The sequence below is a fragment of the Pseudophryne corroboree genome, chromosome 3, assembly GCF_028390025.1.
Source record: "Pseudophryne corroboree isolate aPseCor3 chromosome 3, aPseCor3.hap2, whole genome shotgun sequence".
Taxonomy (NCBI): domain Eukaryota; kingdom Metazoa; phylum Chordata; class Amphibia; order Anura; family Myobatrachidae; genus Pseudophryne; species Pseudophryne corroboree.
The window spans coordinates 128,235,167-128,259,771 of NC_086446.1; the positions used below are offsets into that span (position 1 = coordinate 128,235,167).

Below are 24,605 nucleotides of genomic sequence, written 5' to 3' on the forward strand. Positions count from 1 at the left end.
TATATATATATATATATATATAATAAACACACACACACACTTTAATATAATTTTTTTTTTCCCCCCCCTCCGGCTGTTATCTACAGGGTAACAATGGGATTTGATGGAGTGATAGCGGTTTGGCTCCAAAAGATCACAAGCTTTCAGTCCTCCCAGGATGCAACGGGCTGTATATCCCCGCCCACTGGCTCAGGCAAATCCAGTTTTTTGTTTGGTGCGGCAGGAGCCGGACCATGGTCACAGGGCTGCTGTTTTTGGCAGACCTAAGCTTTCTTATTTTATTTTTCTAGTTTTACTATGTTTTTGAGTGATCTTTCCTAACGGCGTCTAATACGCATATTGGAAAGAGTTGCTCCGACAACTCTCCGCCGGGTCGCAAAAACGCTTACCCACGGTACAAGTGCTGTCTCGACGGGCGTCTGTGTCGGATATACTAGCAGGTCCAGCACACGTTACCAGGCTGCGGCCGGAGCACGGGGAGAAGGTAAGGCATCGGTTCCACTTAGAGGGGGAATACAGACACAGCTGCACTGTATTGGGAGGAGACTACCAAACAGTAGCTGGCGCGCCGCCACCACGGGAGCTCCAGCACTAGGTCTTAGGGATCATAAGGCACCAGGAATAGCATGAGGGTAGGGTTGATGTCAGTGGTGGGGAGTCGGGCGCTCTCCTGGTCGACACCCCCCCCCCCAGTTCATGACCAGTTTCCGTCTGCCTCCCGCCATGAACTGTTGCCTCACTTCCGTCTCAGACGCTACCACGAGGGGGTCTCGGTCGCAGCATAGGTGGCTGCGTCTGTGTTCACTAAGTGCTACCGCGTGGAGACCCGGTTGCAGTAAAGGTGTCTGTATGACCGGTGCGTCTATGCACAGTGCGTCTGTGTCCACTTAGTTTCCTGAGCGACAGTGTACACTAGTAGCGTCTGGATCCACTCAGCGTTCGCTAACGTATTGATCGATCTTGGAAGTGAGGTGAGTCTCCCTGTATCCCACTCTGAGTACGGGTTATACAGCACTAAAATTCTATCTACCTTTAGTCAGTATGAATAGTTAAGTCTAGTGCATATGAGTCTGTGTAGATTACTGTGGTTTTCTTCGCATTGCATCTGAATACGTTGAGGTCTGTATAAAACCGAATTCAGTATTATATGTACTCCTACATCCTTTGAAATGTGTTTTTGTAGTTGATGATATGCTCATATGACTAATATATAACATGGGACTGACTGCTAGTGTGATTGCTGACTTTAATATGTTTGTCAGTTGGTCTCCTGATCCTCAGTGCCGGAGCATGGGTAGGGTCAGATTGATATCACTTTAGAGGGATAAAGTGGTTAGTCACAAATTGTGTAGTACACTGTGAAAGTGCTGATTATTTATCATGTCTAAGAGCGGCAAAAGTGAAGGGTACACTTACAGTAACACCAACAACCACTCATATTACGTTTGCAAAAACTGTATTATCCTTTCTGATATGGTACAGGATGGTTTATGTGTAAATGGCTGGAGGTTCAGGTCCCTCATCGACACCAGGTATAGGTAGACTCTCTGGGGTGATGTTTGCACAGACCTTGTCCAGTTTGGCTGAAAGGTTAATTCCTACAGTCTCGATATCACTAGAATCCATACATGCAGCTCCCTACATACGGTATTTCTCAGGAGACCTGGGCACTTTAAGACTTTCAAAGGGCTGTGAACTGGTTCCTCCCTCTATGCCCCTCCTCCAGACTCAAGTTTTAGAATTTTACCCAGGCAGACTGGATGCACACTGGGGAGCTCTACAGAGTTTCTCGGGAAAAGACTTTTTATTTTCAGGGAGACTGCTGGCAACAGTCTCCCTGCTTCGTGGGACTTGGGGGAGAAAAGTCAGACCTACTTCTAGTGAGTTTAAAGGATCTGCTTCTTGGCTAGAGGACACCATTATCTCCTGAGGGTCTGATCACTAGGTACGCCTAGATGCTCGTTCCCAGAGCCGGCCGTCACCCCCCTTGCAGAGCCAGAAGTCAGAAGACAGGTGAGTAGAAGAAGCAAAGAAGACTTCAGTGATGACATGCCGCGCGCCATGCTCCCACTACACAGCGGCACTACAGGGTGCAGGGCGCGCTGGGGGGTGCATCCTGGGCAGCATATAATCCTCAAAGGAGACTGGCTATAGGGGACATAGTGCCCGGGGCACTGTCCTAACCCCCGCCAGTATAAATATTAATTTAAAAATAGCGGGACTGAAGCGCCATTACAGGGGCGGAGCTTAGCCCTCAGCTCACAACAGCGCCTTTTTCTCTACAACAGGCTGCAGTGCAAAGACGCTGGTCCTTCCTCACACTGCTGCATAAGTATCAGGGTGAAAAACGGGGGGGGGGGGGGGGGGGCACAGTAAATTTGGTGCAATATATGTGTGTTATAAAAGCACTGCAGGTCTGAGGCATTGTTTAGTGTTGTCAGAACCGTTGGTGAAGCGCTGGGTTGTGAGCTGGAAAACTGTCTGTGTCTCTGTCAGACTTTAGTTGGATCTGTCTCCTATATGCCCAGTGTGTTTGTGAGTGGATAATACAGTGTGTCGGCATGTCTGATGCAGAGTGCTTTTCCCAGGAGGAGACTGTATTAGGGACACAAACAGCTGTGGGAGTGACCCTGTCGGCGCCGCTGACTCCTGATTGGGTAAATTAGTTGAATGCTAATATGGCTCTTATTAGTCTAGACGCCCTCAGGGTCACAAAAGCGATAATTTGCCCAGTTGGCAGACACAGGTACCGACACGGACTCTAACTCCTGTGTCGACTATACCAAATTAGATCCGAAATTGACAAAGAGCATTCGGTACATGATTGTGGCGATAAAGGACGTATTACATATCTCGGAGGACCACCTTGTTCCTGACAAAAGGGTCTGTATGTATAAGGGGAAGAAGCCTGAGGTAACGTTTCCTCCCTCTCCTGAACTGAACACTCTATTTGAAAAGGTTTGGGAAAATCCTGACAAAGTTTCAGATTCCCAAAAGGATTCCGGTGGCGTATCTGTTTCCCTCTGGGGATAGGGAAAAGTGGGAGTCACCACCCATTGTGGACAAGGCTCTATCACAGCTGTCCAAAAATGTGGCTCTTCCGTCCCCTGACACAGCAGCCCTTAAGGATCCTGCAGATCGTAGGCAGGAAACTACATTGAAATCCATTTAGGTCACCACAGGTATGCTGCTCAGGCCAGCCATTGCATGTGCGTGGGTGAGTAGTGCTATCGAAAAATGGGCAGATAACTTGTCATCTGATATAGATACCCTGGATAGGGATAGCGTTCTATTGACACTAGGTTATATCAGGGCCGCTGCAGCCTACCTTAAGGAAGCTGCGATGGATATTGGCCTTTTGGATGCAAAGGCAAATGCTATGGCAGTCTCAGCTAGGCGAGCATTGTGGATTCATCAATGGAATGCTGATGCTGACTCTAAGAAAAATATGGAGTCTCTACAATATAGAGGTGGTGTCTTGTTTGGTGATGGCCTCGCCAATTTGGTATCTACGGCTACCGCGGGTAAGTCGTCCTTTCTCTGGCTGGGTCCACAAGATTATCCACAGGATAACATTGGGATATTGTCGAGCGACAGCGAAAATGGCACCAACACGGTCACAAGCTTTCTGGCCTCCCAGGATGCATTGGGGCCTCCACTATATAGTCCCGCCCACTGACTCAGTCAGATCAGTTTTTTGCTTGGTGCGGCAGGAAGCCGCATGGTCACAGGGCTGCTGTGAAAGCAGTCTCAAGTTTTCATTACTTTTATTTTTATAGACTTACTGTTTTGGTTTTTGAGCGACTTCTCTTCACAGCGTCTTAAACGCATATTAGAAAGAGTCGCTCCAACAACTCCCCACCGGGTGGCAACAACGCTTACCTCCGCGGTACAGTGCTGTCTTGACGGGCGTCTGTGTCGGATGTTCTAGCAGGTCCAGCAGACGTAACCAGGCTGTGGCCGGAGCATGGGGAGATGGTGAGTCTATGGACTTCCTCTTACTAGAGGGGTCAGGACACGGCTACACTGATTTGGTAATCAACGGTAAGTTCTTACCATAACGTTCATTTTTACCTTATGTTCCTGCACAACAAAAGGAAACATATCAGATGCAGTCCTTTCGGCCCAATAAATTCAAGAAAGGCAGAGGTTCTTCCTTCCTTGCTACTAGAGGAAGGGGGAAAGGAGAAAAGTCACCGACAGTGGCAGATTCCCAGGAGCAGATGTCCTCCCCGGCTTCTGCCAAATCCACTGCATAACGCTGGGGCTCCTCTGCGGGAGTCCGCACCGGTCGGGGCGCGTCTCAAACTCATCAGTCAGTTCTGGGTTCGTTCGACCCTGGACACATGGGTTTGGAAATAGTGTCCAAGGAGTGCAAACTAGAGTTTCAAGACGTTCCCCCTCGCGATTTTTCATATCTGCCTTACCAGCGTCTCTTCCGGACAGGGAGGTTGTATGCGACGCAATACTAAAGTTGTGTCGAAATCAGGTCATTATCAAAGTTGCCCCGTCATAACAGGGAGAAGGTTTTTATTCAAGCCTTTTCGTGGTCCCGACACCAGACGGCTCGGTCAGACCAATCCTGAATCTAAAATCCCTCAATTTCTACCTAAGAAAATTCAAATTCAAGATGGAGTCTCTCCAGGCGGTTATCTCCACTCTGGAGCAAGGGGATTTTATGGTGTCGGTAGACATAAAGGATGCCTACTTACATGTTCCCATATGTCCTCCGCATCAGGCTTACCTGAGGTTTGCAGTTCAGGATTGTCATTACCAATTTCAGACGTTGCCGTTGGTCTGTCCACGGCTCCGAGGGGTTTCACCAAAGTAATGGCGGAAATGATGGTTCTCCTGCGCAAACATGGAGTCGCAATTAACCCGTACTTTGACGATCTCCTGATAAAGGCGAGATCCAGGGACCAATTACTGCAGAGCATTACGCTTTCCCTGACAGTTCTGCAACAACATGGTTGGCTCCTAAACTTGCCGAAATCACAGTTGGTGCCGACGACGCGGCTGTCGCTTTTGGGAATGATTCTGGACACAGAATTACAGAGTGTTTCTTCCAGTGGCAAAAGCTCTGGAAATTCAGAACCTGGTCAAACAAATTCTGAAACCGGCAAGAGTGTCAATCCATCAATGCAAAAATGGTGGCGGCCTACGAGGCCATTCAGTTAGGCAGATTCCATGCCAGAGTGTTTCAGTGGGTCCTGTTGGACAAGTGGTCCGGATCCCATCTACACATGCACCAAAGAATAATCCTTTCTTCCAGGACCAGAATCTCACTCCTGTGGTGGCTGAACAGCTCTCACCTCCTAGAGGGGCGCAGGTTCGAGATCCAGGACTGGACCCTGGTAACCACAGATGCGAGTCTCTGAGGCTGGAGTGCAGTCACACAGGGGGAAAACTTCCAGGGAAGATGGTCAAGGCAAGAAACTTGTCTACGCATAAACGTTCTGGAGTTGAGGGCCATTTACAACGGCCTTCTTCAAGCAGAGGTGACAAGTCGTTGGGGAATTCCTCAAATAGACATGATGATGTCTCGTCTTAACAAGAAACTGCAGAGATATTGTTCCGGGTCGAGGGACCCTCAAGCAATAGCAGTGGACACACTAGTAACACCTTCGGTGTTTTCAGTCGGTGTGTGTATTCACCCCCGTTTCCTCTCGTTCCAAAAGTGTTAAAGATCATGAGAAGAACAAAGGTTCAGACTATCCTTATTGTTCCAGACTGGCCAAGGAAGGTTTTGGTATCCAGATCTTCAGGAATTACTCATAGGAGATCCCTGGCCTCTCCCTCTACGAGAGGATCTGTTACAGCAGGGGCCGTGCGTGTATCAAGACTTACCACGGCTACGTTTGGCGGTTGAGCGCCGGATCCTAGCCCGAAAAGTGTATCCCCTGGGAAGTCATTCCCACACTTCCTCAGGCTAGAAAAGGGGTAACGTCTAAACATTACCACCATATTTGGAGGAAATATGTGTCTTGGTGTGAATCCAAGAAGGCTTCTACGGAAGAGTTTCAGTTAGAACGTTTTCTCCATTTTCTACAAGGTGTGGATGCGGGCCTAAAGTTGGACTCGATGTAAAGTACAAATTTCAGCCTTATCAGTTTTCTTTCAAAAACAATTAACCTCCTTTCCGGAAGTTCAGACTTTCGTGAACGGCGTGTTGCACATCAACCTCCCTTTGTGGCTCCATGGGATCTTACCGTGGTGTTGCAGTTCCTTCAATCACATTGGTTTGAACCTTTACAGAAGGTAGAGTTGATATTCTTCACTTGGAAAGTGGTCATGTTGTTGGCCGTGGCATCCACGAGGCGGGTGTCTGAATTGGCGGCTTTTTCTCACAAGAGCCCTATTTGATTTTCCATGAAGATAGAGTGGAGTTGAGGACCCGTGAGCAATTTCTGCCGAAAGTGGTTTCATCATTCCACATGAACCAACCTATTGTGGTGCCAGTGGCTACTGACGCCTAGTGGAATCGAAGTCTCTCGATGTAGTCAGAGCTTTGAAATTTTATGTCGCCAGAACGGCTTGGATTAGGAAAATGGAGGCTCTGTTTGCTCCCAACAAGATTGGGGCGCCTGCTTCCAAGCAGACTACTGCGCGCTGGATCTGTAATACGATTCAGCATGCCCATTCTACGGCTGGATTGTAGTTAGACTTCGGTGAAGGCCCATTCTACCAGAAAAGTGGGCTCCTGGGTGGCTGCCCGGGGGGTCTCGGCATTACAACTTTGCCGAGCAGCTACTTGGTTGGGTTCAAACACCTTTGCGAAGTTTACAAGTTTGATACCCTGGCCGAGGAAGACCTCATGTTTGGTCAATCGGTGCTGCAGAGTCATCCGCACTCTCCCACCCGTTCTAGAGCTTTGGTATAACCCCATGGTTCTTGATGTGACCCCAGCATCCTCTAGGACGTATGAGAAAATAGAATTTTAATACCTACCGGTAAATCCTTTTCTTAGTCCGTAGAGGATGCTGGGCGCTCGTCCCAGTGCGTACTGTATCTGCAGTTATTAGTTGTGGTTACACACGTGTTATGTTTATTGTCAGCCTGTTGCTGATATTGTTCATGCCGTTGACTTGCGTTATGTTAAATGCCACGTTGTACGGCGTGCTTGAGGTGTGAACTGGTATGTATCTCACCTTAATTAAAACTTAAATCCTTTTCCTCTAAATGTCCGTCTCCCTGGGCACAGTTCCTATAACTGGAGTCTGGGGAGGGGCATAGAGGGAGGAGCCAGTTCACACACCTTTGAAAGTCTTAAAGTGCCCATGTCTCCTGCATATCCCGTCTATACCCCACGGTTCTTGATGTGACCCCAGCATCCTCTATGGACTAAGAGAAAAGGATTTACCGGTAGGTATTAAAATCCTATTATTCCCAACAGCCCCCCCCCCCCCCCCCCTGCGCCCTGCACCCTTACAGTGACCAAAGTATGTGAGGTGTGTGGGAGCAATGGCGCACAGCTGCAGTGCTGTGCGTTACCTCAGTGAAGAACGGAGTCTTCTGCCGCCGATTTTGAAGTCTTCTTGCTTCTCATACTCACCCGGCTTCTGTCTTCGGCTCTGCGAAGGGGACGGCGGCGCGGCTCTGGGATCGGACAGCGAGGGTGAGATCCTGCGTACGATCCCTCTGGAGCTAATGGTGTCCAGTAGCGTAAGAAGCAGGACCTAGCTTCAGAGACATGCAGGGAGTCTGTTGCCAGCAGAGCTCCCTGAAAATAAAAAACCTAACAAAATACTTTCTCTCCGCGAACTCAGGAGAGCTCACTGAAAAGCACCCAGCTCGTCTGGGCACAGTATCAAACTGAGGTCTGGAGGAGGGGCATAGAGGAAGGAGCAAGTGAATGTGGTGTCTCCGCCGACGGCGCCGACACCTGATTGGATGGATATGTGGAAGGTTTTAAATGATAATGTTAATTCCTTGCATAAAAGGTTAGATAAAGCTGAAGCCTCAGGACAGTCAGGGTCCCAACCCGTGCCTGATCCTATGTCGCAGAGGCCGTCAGGGTCTCAGAAGCGCCCACTATCCCAAATTGTTGACACATATACCGACATGGATTCTGACTCCAGTGTCGATTACGATGATGCAGAGTTACAGCCAAAGTTGGCTAAATCACTCCGATATATGATTATAGCAATTAAGGATGTTTTGCACATCACAGAGGAAACCCCTGTCCCTGACACAAGGGTTTATATGTATAAGGGAAAGAAACCTGAGGTAACTTTTCCCCCCTCATACGAACTGAATGAGTTGTGTGAAAAAGCTTGGGAATCTCCAGATAAAAAAAATGCAGATTTCCAAACGGATTCATATGGCGTATCCTTTACCGCCAACGGACAGGTTACGATGGGAATCCTCCCCTAGGGTGGACAAAGCTTTAACACGCTTATCCAAAAAGGTAGCCCAGCCGTCTCAGGATACGGCTACCCTCAAGGATGCTGCTAATCGCAAACAGGAGGGTACCCTGAAGTCCATTTATATACATTCAGGTACCTTGCTCGGACCGGCTATCGCATCGGCCTGGGTCTGTAGTGCTGTAGCGGCATGGACTGATACCTTATCAGAGGAGTTGGATACCCTAGATAGGGATACTGTTTTATTGACCCAGTGGCATATTATAGACGCTGTCCTTTTATATGAGAGATGCTCAAAGAGACCTTAGTCTACTGGACTCGGCAATGGACAGGTGATGCAGACTCAAAAAGGCACATGGAGGTTTTACCTTACAAGGGTGAGGAATTGTTTGGGGAGGGTCTCTCGGACCTGGTCTCCACAGCTACTGCTGGAAAGTCAAATTTCTTGCCTTTTATTCCCTCACAGCCTAAGAGAGCACCGTATTATCAAATGCAGTCCTTTCGATTACAGTCCGAGGTGCGTCCTTTCTTGCCAGAGGCAGGGGCAGAGGAAAGAAGCTGCACAACACAGCTAGTTCCCAGGAATAGAAGTCCTCCCCGGCCTCTACATAATCCACCGCATGACGCTGGGGCTCCACAAGCAGAGCTAGGCCCGGTGGGGGCACGTCTTCGAAATTTCAGCCACAGGTGGGTTCACTCCCAGTTGGATCCCTGGGCAATAGAGATTGTGTCTCAGGGATACAAGCTGGAATTCGAGGAGATGCCCCCTCACCGATACCTCAAATCGGCCCTGCCAGCTTCCCCCCACGAGAGGGAAATGGTGTTAACTGCAATTCACAAATTGTATCTTCAACAGGTGGTGGTCAAGGTTCCCCTCCTTCAACAGGGAATGGGTTATTATTCGACCATGTTCGTAGTCCCGAAACCGGACGGTTCGGTCAGACCCATATTGAATTTAAAATCCCTGAACATATACCTGAAAAGGTTCAAGTTCAAGATGGAATCGCTGAGAGCGGTCATCGCAAGCCTGGAAGGGGGGGGGGGTTATGGTGTCTCTGGACATAAAGGATGCATACCTTTATGTCCCCATTTATCCACCTAATCAGGCGTACCTCAGATTTGTGGTACAGGATTGTCATTACCAATTTCAGACGTTGCCGTTTGGTCTCTCCAGGGCACCGAGAATATTTACCAAGGTAATGGCGGAAATGATGGTACTCCTGCGAAAGCAAGGAGTCGCAATTATCCCATACTTGTACAATCTCCTCATAAAAGTTAGATCGAGAGCAGTTGCTGATCAGCATAGCACGTTCTCTGCAAGTGTTACGGCAACATGGCTGGATTCTGAATATTCCATAGTCGCAGTTGGTTCCTACGACTCGTCTGCCTTTCCTGGGCATGATTCTAGACACAGACCAGAAAAGGGTTTATCTCCCGATGGAGAAAGCTCAGGAACCAATTAAAACCAAAACAGGTGTCAGTGCATCACTGCACTCGTGTCTTGGGAAAGATGGTGGCATCATACGAGGCCATTCCCTTCGGCAGGTTCCATGCGAGGACTTTTCAATGGGACTTACTGGACAAGTGGTCCGGATCACATCTTCAGATGCATCAGTTAATTACCCTATCCCCCAGGACCAGGGTGTCACTCCTGTGGTGGCTACAGAGCGCTCACCTTCTCGAGGGACGCAGATTCGGCATTCAGGATTGGGTCCTGGTGACCACGGACGCAAGCCTCCGAGGTTGGGGTGCAGTCATACAGGGAAGAAATTTCCAAGGTCTGTGGTCAAGTCAAGAGACTTGCCTTCACATCAACATCCTGGAACTAAGGGCCATATACAATGCCCTACGTCAAGCGGAGACCCTGCTTCGCGACCAACCGGTTCTGATTCAGTCAGACAACATCACCGCAGTGGCTCATGTAAACCGCCAAGGCGGCACAAGGAGCAGAGTGACGATGACTGAAGCCACCAAGATTCTTTGCTGGGCGGAGAATCACGTAAGCGCACTGTCAGCAGTGTTCATCCCAGGAGTGGACAACTGGGAAGCAGACTTCCTCAGCAGACACGTGGGGACTTCATCAGGAAGTCTTCGCACAGATTACAAGTCGGTGGGAACTACCACAGGTGGACATGATGGCATCCCGCCTCAACAATAAGCTACAGCGGTATTGCGCCAGGTCAAGAGACCCTCAGGCGATAGCTGTAGACGCCCTGGTGACGCCGTGGGTGTTCCAGTCGGTCTATGTATTTCCTCCTCTTCCTCTCGTACCCAAGGTGCTGAGGATAATAAGAAAAAGAGGAGTGAGAACAATGCTCATTGTTCCAGATTGGCCACGAAGGACTTGGTACCCAGATCTGTATGAAATGCTCACAGAGGACCCGTAGCCTCTTCCTCTAAGACAGGACCTGTTGCAACAGGGGCCCTGTCTGTTCCAAGACTTACCGCGGCTGCGTTTGACGGCATGGCGTCGGATCCTAGCAGAGAAAGGCATTCCGGATGAGGTCATTCCTACGCTGATAAAGGCTAGGAAGGACGTGACGGCTCAACATTATCACCGTATATGGCGAAAATATGTTTGGTGTGAGGCCAGGAATGCTCCTACGGAGGAATTCCAGCTGGGCCGTTTCCTTCACTTCCTACAGTCCGGAGTGAATTTGGGCCTAAAATTGGGTTCCATTAAGGTCCAGATTTCGGCCCTATCCATTTTCTTTCAAAAAGAGTTGGCTTCTCTACCTGAAGTGCAGACGTTTGTAAAGGGAGTGCTGCATATTCAGCCCCCTTTTGTGCCTCCAGTGGCGCCTTGGGATCTTAACATGGTGTTGAGTTTCCTGAAATCACACTGGTTTGAACCACTCAAAACGGTGGAGTTGAAATATCTCACGTGGAAGGTGGTCATGCTATTAGCCTTGGCTTCGGCTAGGCGTGTGTCAGAGTTGGCGGCTTTGTCACATAAAAGCCCCTATCTGATTTTCCATGCAGATAGAGCAGAATTGCGGACCCGTCCACAATTTCTGCCGAAAGTGGTTTCATCCTTTCATATAAACCAACCTATTGTGGTGCCTGTGGCTACTACTGACTTGGAGGATTCAGAGTTACTTGATGTGGTCAGGGCTTTGAAGGTTTATGTAGCCAGAATGGCTAGGGTCAGGAAAACTGAGTCTTTGTTTATCCTGTATGCTTCCAACTAGCTTGGTGCTCCTGCTTCAAAGCAAACTATTGCTCGCTGGATCTGTAACACGATTCAGCAGGCTCATTCTGCGGCTGGATTGCCGCTGCCAAAGTCAGTTAAGGCCCATTCCACTAGGAAGGTGGGCTCTTCTTGGGCGGCTGCCCGAGGGGTCTCGGCACTACAGCTTTGCCGAGCGGCTACTTGGTCAGGTTTGAACACCTTTGCAAAGTTCTATAAGTTTGATACCCTGGCTGAGGAGGACCTTGTGTTTGCTCAATCGGTGCTGCAGAGTCATCCGCACTCTCCCGCCCGTTTAGGAGCTTTGGTATAATCCCCATGGTCCTTACGGAGTCCCCAGCATCCACTAGGACGTTAGAGAAAATAAGATTTTACTTACCAGTAAATCTATTTCTCGTAGTCCGTAGTGGATGCTGGGCGCCCGTCCCAAGTGCGGACTTCTTCTGCAATACTTGTATATAGTTATTGCTTCAATAGGGGTTAAGTTATGGTTGCATCAGGGTTGGACCTGATGCTCTGTTATTTGCCATACTGTTAACTGGTTGTTATACACATGTTATACGGTGTGATTGGTGTGGCTGGTATGAATCTTGCCCTGGATTACCAAAATCCTTTCCTTGTACTGTCAGCTCTTCTGGGCACAGTTTCTCTAACTGAGGTCTGGAGGAGGGGCATAGAGGGAGGAGCCAGTGCACACCAGAACCTAAATTCTTTTTTAAAGTGCCCATGTCTCCTGCGGAGCCCGTCTATCCCCATGGTCCTTACGGAGTCCCCTGCATCCACTACGGACTACGAGAAATAGATTTTACCGGTAAGTAAAATCTCTTATTTTTTTTCTAGAACAATCACAGGAAAGGCTTCTGTGCTATCCCGAACAGACAAAAACTTGTCTGCAGAAGTACGGGTGGTTCATAAATGGGGCAAGGTCATCCCTGGCTCCGTCACAACGGATGACTCACGGGGAGGCTGTACTGAATCAAATCCTGCAGAATATTTTTACCTCGGAATAAGATATCCAAGGTACAGTCAAGGACTCAGGAGTTGTTACACAGTCAAACAATATCAATTTACGCAGCATGCGAATGATGGGTTTGATGGTGTCAACATTCGTCATGGAGTATGAACAATTCCACTCAAGACTTCTGCAGCTCTGATTTGATCAACAGCTGCATCATACTGGATAGGTCCTATCTCATCTGATGTTGGAAGTTAAGCAGTATGGTGCCTGATTAAATTCTCTGATAGGAGACCACCTGTGAATAACAGGTGTTGTACGTGGGCCAGATGGACAGTAAACGAACAGGACTGGTACTGTCAGAGAAGTTAAAGTCCTTAGCCTGGTGGCTACAGACATCCCATTTAGACAAGGGGACAACCTTGTTAGATATTAAGTTGGGAGATACTGACAACAAATGCCAGTCTTCGGGGCTGGGGAAGGCCATTGTCCAAAAGATTAATATTCTGGGACTATGGACCACAAAAGAAAGTTGCCTGCTAATAAACCTGTTAGCACTTCGGGCCATATACATGATCCTGGTTTGGGTAAGGGACACTCCTAAAGGAAAACCAGTCCAGATCCACAGGGCCAAGGCAATGGCATTAGTGTACCTCAATCTTCAGAGAGGAACACGCAGCTAAACAGCAAGGAAGAAGGTAAGTCGCATATTAAAGTGGACAGAGCTCTATCTTCCAGCCTTGTCCGCATTATTCGTTCCAGGAGTCCTAAACTGGAGAGCAAACTTTCACAGTCTAAATGCTATTCAGTTAAGCCACAGGTTCTCAAACTCGGTCCTCAGGATCCCACACAGTGCATGTTTTGTAGGTCTCCTCAAAGAATCGCAAGTAAAATAACTAGCTCCACCTGTGGACCTTTTAAAATGTCAGTGAGTAATGAATATACCTGTGCACTTGCTGGGTTACCTGCAAAACATGCACTGTGTGGGGTCCTGAGGACTGAGTTTGAGAACCTGTGCGTTAAGCGAATGGGCGTGTCAGGAACAAGGGATCAGGTAGTGATCTTTGTGTACGTCGTCTTTTGATAAGATGGGAATTTCACTTATGTGTATCCTCAGATCATCCTGCTACCCAGGATGGTGAGGAAAATACAACAAAAGTGTTGTATCTTTTTCCTCCAATCATCCTGCTACCAGGGTAGTTAGGAACATAAAAGAAGCTACGGGTGCCGTGATTCTAATAGCTTCGGCTTTGCCCAGAAGGCGTTGGTACGCAGATCCGCAGAGAATGTCGATGGATGCTCCACTTCTGCTTCCTCAACGTTCAGATCTGCTAATGCAGGGTCCATGTTATTACAGACATCTGGATCAACTGTCTTTTACGGCGTGGCTCTTGAAATCTATATCCTGAAGTCAAGAGGATTCTCACAGGTAAATCAAACAATGTTCAGAGCAGGAAAGACTTCCTTGGCTCATATTTACCACCGAATATAGCAAGCCTATAATCATTGGTGTAATGGAAGAGTTATGGACCCAAAATCTTTCAGAATTTCCAGGGTTCTAGCATCCCTTCAGGCAGGAGTGGATAAAGGTTTAAGGATGGCTTCCTTGATAGTGCAAGTGCAACATTGACTGCATAGTGCCGAAAGAAAATTGCCAATTTTCAGGATGTGTGCACTTTTTCCAGAGAATGCTGCGTGTTCAACCTTCCTTTGTTCCGCCTGCGGTGCTTTGGGACCGCAGTCTAGTCCTCAAAGCCCTTCAAGTTGCTCCATTGGAACCACTTAATAAAGTGGATCTTAAATGGTTAACAGCTAAAGTTCTCTATCTGCTGACTATGGCATCAGCTAGAAGAGTATCAGATTTAGGAGCACTGTTATGTAAATCTACTTTTCTGATTATCCAGATAAAGTAGTTCTTAGAACTAGATCTGGGTATCTTCATAAGGTGGGGTCTAAGGTCCACCTTAATGAAGAAATTGTAGTCCCGTTTGTTTTTGTTTTTCAGGTATCGGGACTGTCTTCGGGAGATGCGTCGCTGGATGTAGTCTGGGCATTAAGTGTCTACGTGGGTTGTACCAGTGCCGTCCGAAAGACTGATTCTCTTTCATTCTCTACGAATTTCACATGAGAGGATGGCCTGCTACAAAACGGACACTGGCAAGATGGCTTTGAATTACTATTTCAGAAGCATACTCAAGCTGATCTCCCTGTTCCGGCTAATGTCTCTGTTCACTCTACTCGTAAGGTAGGTCCATCATGGGCAGCACAGCTTGGTGCTTCAGCAGGAACAGATATGTAAGGCAGCCGCACATGGTCTTCCATTAACACACTCATAGACATTATGCCTTGGATACTTTTGCCTCTCATGACGCTGAATTCGGGCGAAGGGTTCTCCTACCAATCAGGAACGTCTCCACCACTAAAAATTGCTTGGGAAATCCCATTGTTATCCTGTGGACCCAGCCGGAGAAATATACGTTATGGTAAGAACTTACCGTTGATAACGGTATTTCTCCTATGTCCTCAGGTTCCACAGGGATCCCACCCTGACGCACCTGATTTGAGGATCTTTCTACTCGCTAATCTCTTCTTTCTTGTACGGAAGGGTATGCATGTGTGTTCTTCTCACCATATTAGGGCTCTACATGATGCTCCTGCCTAAATGCTTTGTAATCCAACTGATTTGCCTGAGCCAGTGGGCGTGGATTTATGGACGGGCCAGTTGCATCCTGGGAGGACTGAAAGCTTGTGATCGTTTGGTGCCAATCCGCTATCGCTCCATCATATCCCAATGTTATACTGTGGAACCTGTGAACATAGGAGAAATACCGTTATCAACGGTAAGTTCTCACCATAACGTGTATATCTATGTATGTGTATGTATATATGTGTGTATGTGTGTATGGTATGTATGTATGTATGTATGTATATATATATATATATACACACACACACACACACACACACACACACACACACACACACACACACACCAAGACTAACTGCATACAAGAGGACATGTCCAGAATGAGGGACCAATAAGCAGCCTTCAAGAATGGAGATTTAGGAACCGAGCCCTTGGCAGGAAATGTTCCACATTACCAAATCTTTGATTGTTTAAAGGAAAGTTGGGCCCATGCCAAGACAGAAGCCCTTGCATCTATGACCGAAAGCGGATCCTGACCCCTAGGGTAAAGTGAGACTTGGGAAGATCTAAAACCTGAGCATGCTACTGTACTGCATATAATACCAGCTGGCGATTGAAGAAGGTACTGAGCTTGCATTCAGCTAAAACTCTTCCAGGGATGGGATGACTGCATCCCCATGGGCATCCAAGGAATGATGTTGACTTGAATTCCTGAGATCCAGTCTCGAGAACCACTGTGGCTGCTCCTGGAGATCAGGTCAAAGAAATAGCAGAGCCCTGAATGGATGTGCGACTTCGCCCTCCCAACCTAGGTAGACCACATAATAAGCACGTTTGCAGACACAGAATGGTTGAGTCTAGGCCTGAAAATGTGGACCCTTGCTTCTGAAGAAACTTTGTAAGAACCTTAGATCCCCCTGGGTTCCATTCCCGAACTGTGCTGTCTGACAAAGATGCAGTGAAAGAGGGGGAATTCACCTTTCAAGCGCGGCCCATTAGTACAGGTGCCCCTCAGGGCTGTGTCCTCTCACCGATGCTGGAGAACCCTGTACATAAATGACTGCACCTCAGAGGCGTAATTGGTGAAGATCACCAAATTCGCCAACAGCACCACCGTCATCGACCTCATCAAGGACGGGGACAAATCGGCCTATAGATGGGAAGTAGACCGGTTTGCCAAGTGGTGCAGCCACAACCTTGAGATCAACCCCCTCAAAACTGTTGATATGATAGTGGACTTAAGGAAGAAGCCAGCTAGTGCATCTCCGCTAACGATTGCTGACAGTGTAGTATCGCTAGTGGACTCCTTCAAGTTCCTGGGGACCGCAATCTCCCGGCACATTAAATGGGGGTCCAACGCTAACGCCACTATCGGGAAAGCGCAGCAGAGGTTGTTCCTCGGGCAACTAAGGAAGTTCAACATCCCACAGAAGCTTCTGCTCCTCTTCTACTCCGCGATTGTGGAGTCGGTACTGTGCTCCTCGATACTGGTATGGTATGGCTCCACCAGCGCGAGGGACAGATAGATGCGTATTCCAAAAGTTGGTCAGAACCGCAGAGAAGATCAGGGCCGGCCTTCCCTCAGTCCTGGACCTGTACCTGTCCAGGGCTAAAAAGCGGGCAACGAAGATAGTAAAGGACCAGCTACACCCCAGCCACATCATGTTTAACTTGCTTCCTTCAGGATGGCGTTACAGGGCCGTCCCCGCCGTGTCCACCAGAAGCCTCAAAAGTTTCTCTCCCCAAGTGGTCCGCCTGCTGAACTCCTGAACATTGACTGACTAGACTTACATGTAACTCACTTGTGTCCCTACGGTATAACTATCTTTCTGACCTTACTCCCCTACCCCCTCCCCCACCTGCTTATCTGTTACCTACTTGGCTGTTGTATAGTTAACCGAAGACTAATTCCTAGAATACGCAAGTATACCTGGCCAGTACAGCTGATTCTGATCGGAACAGAAAAATAGTGGTGATGGCTAGATACTTAAAATTAGAGATGAGCGGATTCGGTTTTACTCGGTTCTCAAAACGGCATCTTATTGGCTCACGGATGTCACGTGTTTTGGATAGCCAATAAGATGCCGTTTTGAGAACCGAGTAAAACCGAATCCGCTCATCTCTACTTAAAATACGCATCACCTCTGAATATGTTCTTTTTTTAAATCTGCATCTGTTGACTATGCAAGGAAAGAGATGCCAAATCCCTCCCAAGCCAGTGATTCCTGTCCACAAACGCCATATCTGCAATACCTAGACTGCTGGAGGGGTCCCATAAATTATTTCACGCATTTCTCGTAAGATGGATCCAAGATAGGATCCCCTTGAGTGACTTGTGTGGTGGGATAAGTGGATGGGAAGGCTCTTACTACTGCAGAGGACATAAGGGGTTATTTAGCGTTGTTGGCAAACCAAAAATGTTAGCAATTGGGCAAAACCATGTTGCACTGCAGGTGGGCAGATGTAACGTGCAGGGAGATTTAGATTTGGGTGGGTTATATTGTTTCTGTGCATGGTAAATACTGGCTGCTTTATTTTTACACTGCAATTTAGATTTCAGTTTAAACACACCCCACCCAAATCTAATTCTCTCTGCACATGTTATATCTGCCCACCCTGCAGTGCAACATGGTTTTGCCCAATTGCTAACATTTTTGGTGTGCTATCAACTCTGAATAACCCCCTTAGCGTGATTATCAGCCCTGTGATGGAGGACACTAGCGACTTTTTCTAAGTCTAACCCCGCCATATTGGTTTGCCACCCTCCCTACTGGCGTGGACCTTATGCCCAGTCACATGAGCCACACATCAGACATCTTGTTCCAAACTGTTATATGGTTCTTTTGCGCAGTGTCTGGAATGTGCAAAACAGACCAAAAAAAAAAAAGACACCAATTAAATTTCTCTGACCTTCAACATTAATAAGATGTTGAAAGTACTCCTGACTTAACTCTGTGGTTAAAAATATTAACAAGTGGTGAGAGTAACATAATGTAATCTATTAGGAAAACCAGTTCTCAGACCTAGATAAAATAGGTGAGCATTGTGACATAACGCACTGCCAAATAAAGTGAGTGCTCGGCAGAAAAATGTTAGCTGCGTACCATGACTCTCTACTAGTTAAAAAAGCACAGCAATAAATTGAGAATACAGTGACCTATCCATAGCAAATAGGTGCAAGCGTTTTGTGGCAAAAAAAATTGTTTAAATTCAGCTCTTCACTAATAAAATGGGGAGAGTAACATTTGCTTAAGTCACTACTCAATAGCAATGAAAATTAAGAAAGTATTCTAATGTCACGTAATGGTTTAAATAGTATTTTTGTATTAAACCATAATAAAAGGAATAGCGTAGCATGAGTGGGTCCGTACTCTGTAGCAATATGAAGAGGAGAGAGGTGTGACCTAGTTTAATGGCCTTATATGGTCACCAGTTTACCTGGAGAGTGACTAGTGTGAAATGAAGGAACAGCATAATTCTTTCTCCATATAGGGGGTAATTCCAAGTTGATCGCAGCAGGAAATTTTTGAGCAGTTGGGCAAAACCATATGCACTGCAGGGGAGGCAGATATAACATTTGCAGAGAGAGTTAGATTTGGGTGGGTTATTTTATTTCTGTGCTGGGTAATACTGGCTGCTTTATTTTTACACTGCAATTGTAGATTGAACACACCACACCCAAATCTAACTCTCTCTGCACATGTTATATCTGCCGCCCCTGCAGTGCACATGGTTTTGCCCAGTTGCTAACAGAATTCCTGCTGCGATCAACTTGGAATTACCCCCATAGTTGAAGAGAGTGTAAAGTCAGTACTTGGCCACTTATAAGGGAGGCTATTGGGACTTATGCAATAAGCGTCCCTTAGGTAGAGCAGTAACAACAACTACGGCACCACATATAACTGTTGCTCCATAGGAAACGCATGGTTGTGGATTACTTGTGGCCTAGATGTATATTAAATTCCCACCAAGCTTAGATGTTGATATTTGTTACTAAAGGAAACACCCCTTCCCCCAAACAATGTTCTCGTCTCTGCATGGCATTACTTATTCTTAATGGCAGAATCCACATAGACCAGCTTGACCCAAGAGCAGCTTATTTCTTTATAAAGAGGTCTCCAACCAACCATAATGCTCCTACCACTGATCACGTGAATTATGCTTCTGGTCGCAGTGAATGGAGATCTTGGTGCTTGGTTTGAACAGCAAGATCAGTTTGTGTGTAGCAGGCTTTAATAGGGATGTTGCCAATCTATCCTTCCTTTATGAGTTGTGAGTTATTGTTACTTTTATTATTGTACTATTTAGGGATGATTGATACACCTGGCTCTCAGGATAATAGCAGCCTACGCTCTCTAATCGAGAAGCCTCCAATTTGTGGGAACTCCTTCACTCCTCTGACTGGAGCACTCTTAACTGGATTCAGACTACACGCTGGCCCGGTGAGACTTTCTAGGGTTTAGACTTTATAGGCTGTATTTTCAAAGCAGTGGCTTTGACGTCTAAATTGCAAATCTCCACTAACATTAAGTTTAAAGCGCCACATTCTACATTTTCACCTCATACCTACTGACAAGCCTGCTGCTTTGTAAATAGAGCCCTAGGACTGTTGACAGATATGTGATGTTAATTTGACATGGTTTATAAGAGTGCGTCATTGATCTACGGACACATTTTGTCTCCTGCACAGCCGGTTGCAATTTATTATAGCCATAATAAAATTATGCATTACGTAAATGTGATGAGAATCCATTCCCTCCCCTCCAGCCCACCTCCCCGGGCATCTCTTTTTTTTTAAACCAACACTCAAAACTGTTTCACGTCTAAGGGATCAGATTCAATGATTCACGGGCTGTGTTGGAAAGTCTCTTCTCCTGGGTAAAGTTCCCAGTGCTATTCACTTACAGATCCACTTGCAAGCTGCTGAAGTAGCAGTCAATACTGCAAGCAGAAATCCATAATAACTGCAATCTCGGGGCTGCTCGCGGGTTGTTCTATTTTGATAGCTTCGGGTACATTAAGAGGAGACCGTGCAAAACTACCTGCAGGTGATTGAATCTGACCCCCAAATGTGTTGGATGCTGTTTATTACCATCACTTGTGGTTGAGGTTTTTTTTTTTTCTCCTTAATCCATAAACGCTTTTTAAATAGCATCATCTTTTGTTCTGGGAGGTTGACTAGATCTATAGATTTCTTGGTGTTCATTGCTGATATGTAAGCTCTTGCATTGTGTTTATCGAAAGGAGCCCTACCCACAACATGCAAACTTAATTACATCTTTAAGTGAAATGATAGTCCATCAGAAGGAAAGCAAAATATACAGTATTGAACTTGCCATGTGGGTGTAGGAACAGTCCTCTGGCAAGGAAATCTCATGGATCAACTTGTCTCCATACTAGAAAGTGTAAAATATATTAATTGGTCTTTACCTCAGAGTAACCTACTTAGTGTTTCCCATACAGTAACCAGCTTGGTGCAATCCTCTTATAGGGGATGACTTGTATGGTGCTGTGCAGTGAGAAGTATGATTCCGGGGTGTGGTTCGTTTTATCGACAGTATCTAGGTCGACAATGTTTAGGTCGACCACTATAGGTCGACAGTCAGTAGGTCGACATGGATGGAAGGCCGACAGGGTTTCTAGGTCGACAGGTCTAAAGGTCGACATGAGGAATTTTTTTTTTTTTTTTTTTTGGGTGTCGTTTTCTTCGTAGAGTGACCGGGATCCCAAGTTAGTGCACTGCGTCCCCTCGTATGGCTCGCTTCGCTCGCCATGCTTCGGGCATGGTGCCTTCGCTCCGCTACCGCTTCGCTTGGCACACTTTACCGTTCCAATCGTAGTCCACGTGGATCGTTAAGTATGAAAATATCCCAAAAAGAAAAAAGTGATAAACTCATGTCGACCTTTAGACCTGTCGACCTAGCACATGTCGACCTAGAAACCCTGTCGACCTTCCATCCATGTCGACCTAGTGACGACCTATAGTGGTCGACCTAAACATTGTCGACCTAGACACTGTCGATCTTCAGACCGGATCCCATGATTCCGCACCAGTCCTATTATTTACCGTACCAGAATTAGATTAATCTAAAGAGTAAATCTCTCCTAAAACACCTGGTGGTGCACCCAGAGTCAGGAGGGAGTAAGATCAAGGTTTGTGTTACAGAAGACTCTTGTGTGGGTGCACTCTTATTGTGTTTAGTTAAATAAAGTAAGTTGAAACGTAACTTTTAATAATTAGAGTTAATATACATAAAACACCCTAATAATCCACCGTAGGATTAATATACAAAATACAAACATACAGAAAAACGTATAGATTTTGTAATAAAAATAAAATAATGTTCTGGTTTTATTATTGGTATTATTTATTTTATTCATTTTATTTTAATTTTATATTTATTTTTATTTTTATTACAAAATCTGTTTTTCTGTACATTTATATTTTGTATATTAATCCTACAGGGGATTAGTTAGGGTTTATATGTATATTAACTCTTAATTATTAAAAGTTACGTTTGAACTTACTTTATTTAACTAAACACAATAAGAGTGCACCCACACAAGAGTCTTCTGTAACACAAACCTTGATGGTGCTGCTGTGCAGGGCAGATTTCTGTTGAAATGTAATCAGGTTATCTTTTTAATGTTTGTGGCTTATAACTAACCCCTGGATTTTTCATTCCCAGCTTCCAGAACAATGTCGTTTAATGCACATACAGCCTCCAAAGAAGAAGAACAAAAAACACAAACAGAGCAGAACTCAAGAGCCAGCTCCCCCAGGTCTGTATAGTGGCATGGTTACTGTCTCTCACATGACACTGCACACGTCCCAGAGTAACTGTCCTTCTCTCTGTCCCAGAAACCCCTTCAGATTCTGATCACCGGAAAAAGAAGAAGAAACAGAGAGAAGATGACCCAGAAAGACAGAGAAGGAAGAAAAAGGAGAAAAAGAAAAAGAAGGTAATGGCAAAGTGTGTTCTGGCGGGGGGCACTGTTTAGTGTACAGGAGCAGCGGTTGGGTTGGGGGCTACTATGTAAAGGAGCAGTGGTCTGGCGGGGGAAGCTATTCTGTGTACAGGAGCAGCGGTTGGGTTGGGGGGGCTACTCTGTACAGGAGCAGTGGTCTGGCGGGGGGAGCTATTCAGTGTACAAGAGCAGCTGTCTAGGGGGGGTGGCTATTTTAGTGTACAAGAGCAGCGGTTGGGTTGGGGGCTACTCTGTACAGGAGCAGTGGTTTGGTTGAGGGAGCTATTCAGTGTACAGGAGCATCTAATCTGTGTTCAGGAGCAATGGTCAGGATTTAGGCATGTCCGAAAAGGGGGTAATGTACTGTATTTAAACTATGATGTTGGGGATTTTGTGAGTTGCATATAAGGGTGGTGGCAATGACCTTTTCTCTAGGCAAAATTCTTAGATCGAGTTGAATGTCTTTAAAGAACAGATGGTACAGAAAATAATCTGTTTATTATGTGAGGATCTCAGTAGAGATGCTAAAATATTATAATAGAGTTATGTACCTTTTTCAGTTCTAGAATTACGTAACATTTTAAATAGGTTGATTATACTTAGTTGTGTTTTTGAGGGGTAATAGAGGTTTCTTTTTAAATAAAATTAAAAAGCAAATGAAGATAGGCTATAGTCCTTGCACTACAGATGTGGACCAGGGAATGGCAATGTAGCGGCATATGCATGGGTGACTGCCAATAAATGTAGCTGCACGTATGCGTCCACCTCCTAAATCGGGTATTTGTTACATAGATATAAATCCCTATGCACAGGCTTGGTTTGTTCTGCTATACTTAGTGCACATGAAGGAGCCGATTACTGCTGTGGTATCGATGCATTAATCTGTGCAGAACTCCATTCTGTGAGAGTAAGGACTGAGATGGCTGGTAATGCATTGTCTTCCAGAGATACTCTGAGGTATGGTGTTACTGGGATTGGTAGAGCCACACACTGCACCTAGTCCTAGCAGCATCTCTCATGTAAACAAAAATAAATTACAATACTTGAATACAGTTACGTGGTTGGAGTCAATTTAGAGATTAAGGGGGACATTTACTAAGTAGTGGTAAGAGCGGAGAAGTGAGCCAGTTTAGAAGTTGCCCCATCAACCCATCAGCAGCTCTGTATAATTTTATAGTATGCAAATTATAGATGTATGTTCAGTGCTGATTGGTTGCCATGGGCAACATCTCCACTGGCTCACTTCTCCGCTCTTATCCCTGCTTAGTAAATGTCCCCCTAACTCACATTTTATTTCACTTTCTGTGGGGCTACATTCTGTGGTAACAGGACATCTGAATGGTTGTATTTTGTGTGTGCGTGCGCGCGCCCCGTTGGGCTCTGCACATATTCTCTGTGACTGGTATCTTATAAGCAATGTGTGAGATTACTGATCGCATCTCTCTGCCTATTTCTCTTACAGAACCGTCACAGCCCTGAACACCCGGGAGCAGGAAGCTCACAGAGTGGATTGCGTTAAGCCCTCACCCTTATTTGTACATAGGTCTTCTGTTACTTTTATAGAGTTAGTTCTTTTTAATAAAGCTCCCGCTTACCCTTCACTATCTGTGTGTATGGACTTTCTTCTGCCTTTTGTACGATTTCCAAACCTCTTTGTACAGGAGTAGAATCATTCAGTTTTTTTTTTTTTTTTTTTTCTTCTTGTAGCCCTATATTGGAGCAGGCAGCACAGCACTATAGGTTGTCTTACTTGCAGTAACATAGTAACATAGTATCTAAGGTTGAAAAAAGACAATTGTCCATAGAGTTCAACCTATTTGTGGTCTCCTATGAAGGATTGTTTTGTATAAAATTGACTGATGTTGGTGACTGCCGTTACATTTTACCCCTCTTTCTCTAATGTCCTAGTGGATGCTGGGGACTCTAAGGACCATGGCGAATAGACGGGCTCCACAGGAGACTGGGCACTCTAAGAAAGATTTAGTACTACTGGTGTGCACTGGCTCCTCCCTCTATGCCCCTCCTCCAGACCTCAGTTAGAATCTGTGCCCGGCCAGAACTGGGTGCTTTTAGTGAGCTCTCCTGAGCTTGCTAATAAGAAAGTATTTTAGTTAGGTTTTTTATTTTCAGAGAGCTTCTGCTGGCAACAGACTCTCTGCTACGTGGGACTGAGGGGAGAGAAGCAAACCTACTAACTGCGGCTAGGTTGCGCTTCTTAGGCTACTGGACACCATTAGCTCCAGAGGGATCGAACACAGGACCTGACCTTGTCGTCCGTTCCCGGAGCCGCGCTGCCATCCCCCTCGCAGAGCCAGAAGACCGAAGCCGGCGGGTTGAAGCAAGAAGACGTCAAAATCGGCGGCAGAAGGCTCCTGTCTTCATATGAGGTAGCGCACAGCACTGCAGCTGTGTGCCATTGCGCCCACACTAACCCACACACTCCGGTCACTGTAGGGTGCAGGGGGGGGGGGGGGGGGGCCT

General features: G+C 46.4%; 1 protein-coding gene across 1 annotated transcript in view; it reads left to right on the forward strand.

The window, feature by feature from the left end:
* MED19 (mediator complex subunit 19) overlaps nucleotides 1-23,725 on the forward strand; it is a 135,669-nt gene extending 111,944 nt beyond the window's left edge. The window contains exons 3-6 of the mRNA XM_063958467.1: nucleotides 19,464-19,597; nucleotides 21,845-21,938; nucleotides 22,018-22,118; nucleotides 23,587-23,725. Of these exons, the coding sequence (XP_063814537.1) occupies nucleotides 19,464-19,597; nucleotides 21,845-21,938; nucleotides 22,018-22,118; nucleotides 23,587-23,643 (386 nt within the window). The 3' untranslated portion in view covers nucleotides 23,644-23,725. The remainder of the gene's footprint in view (nucleotides 1-19,463; nucleotides 19,598-21,844; nucleotides 21,939-22,017; nucleotides 22,119-23,586) is intronic.
* The last annotated feature ends 880 nt before the right edge of the window (nucleotides 23,726-24,605 follow it).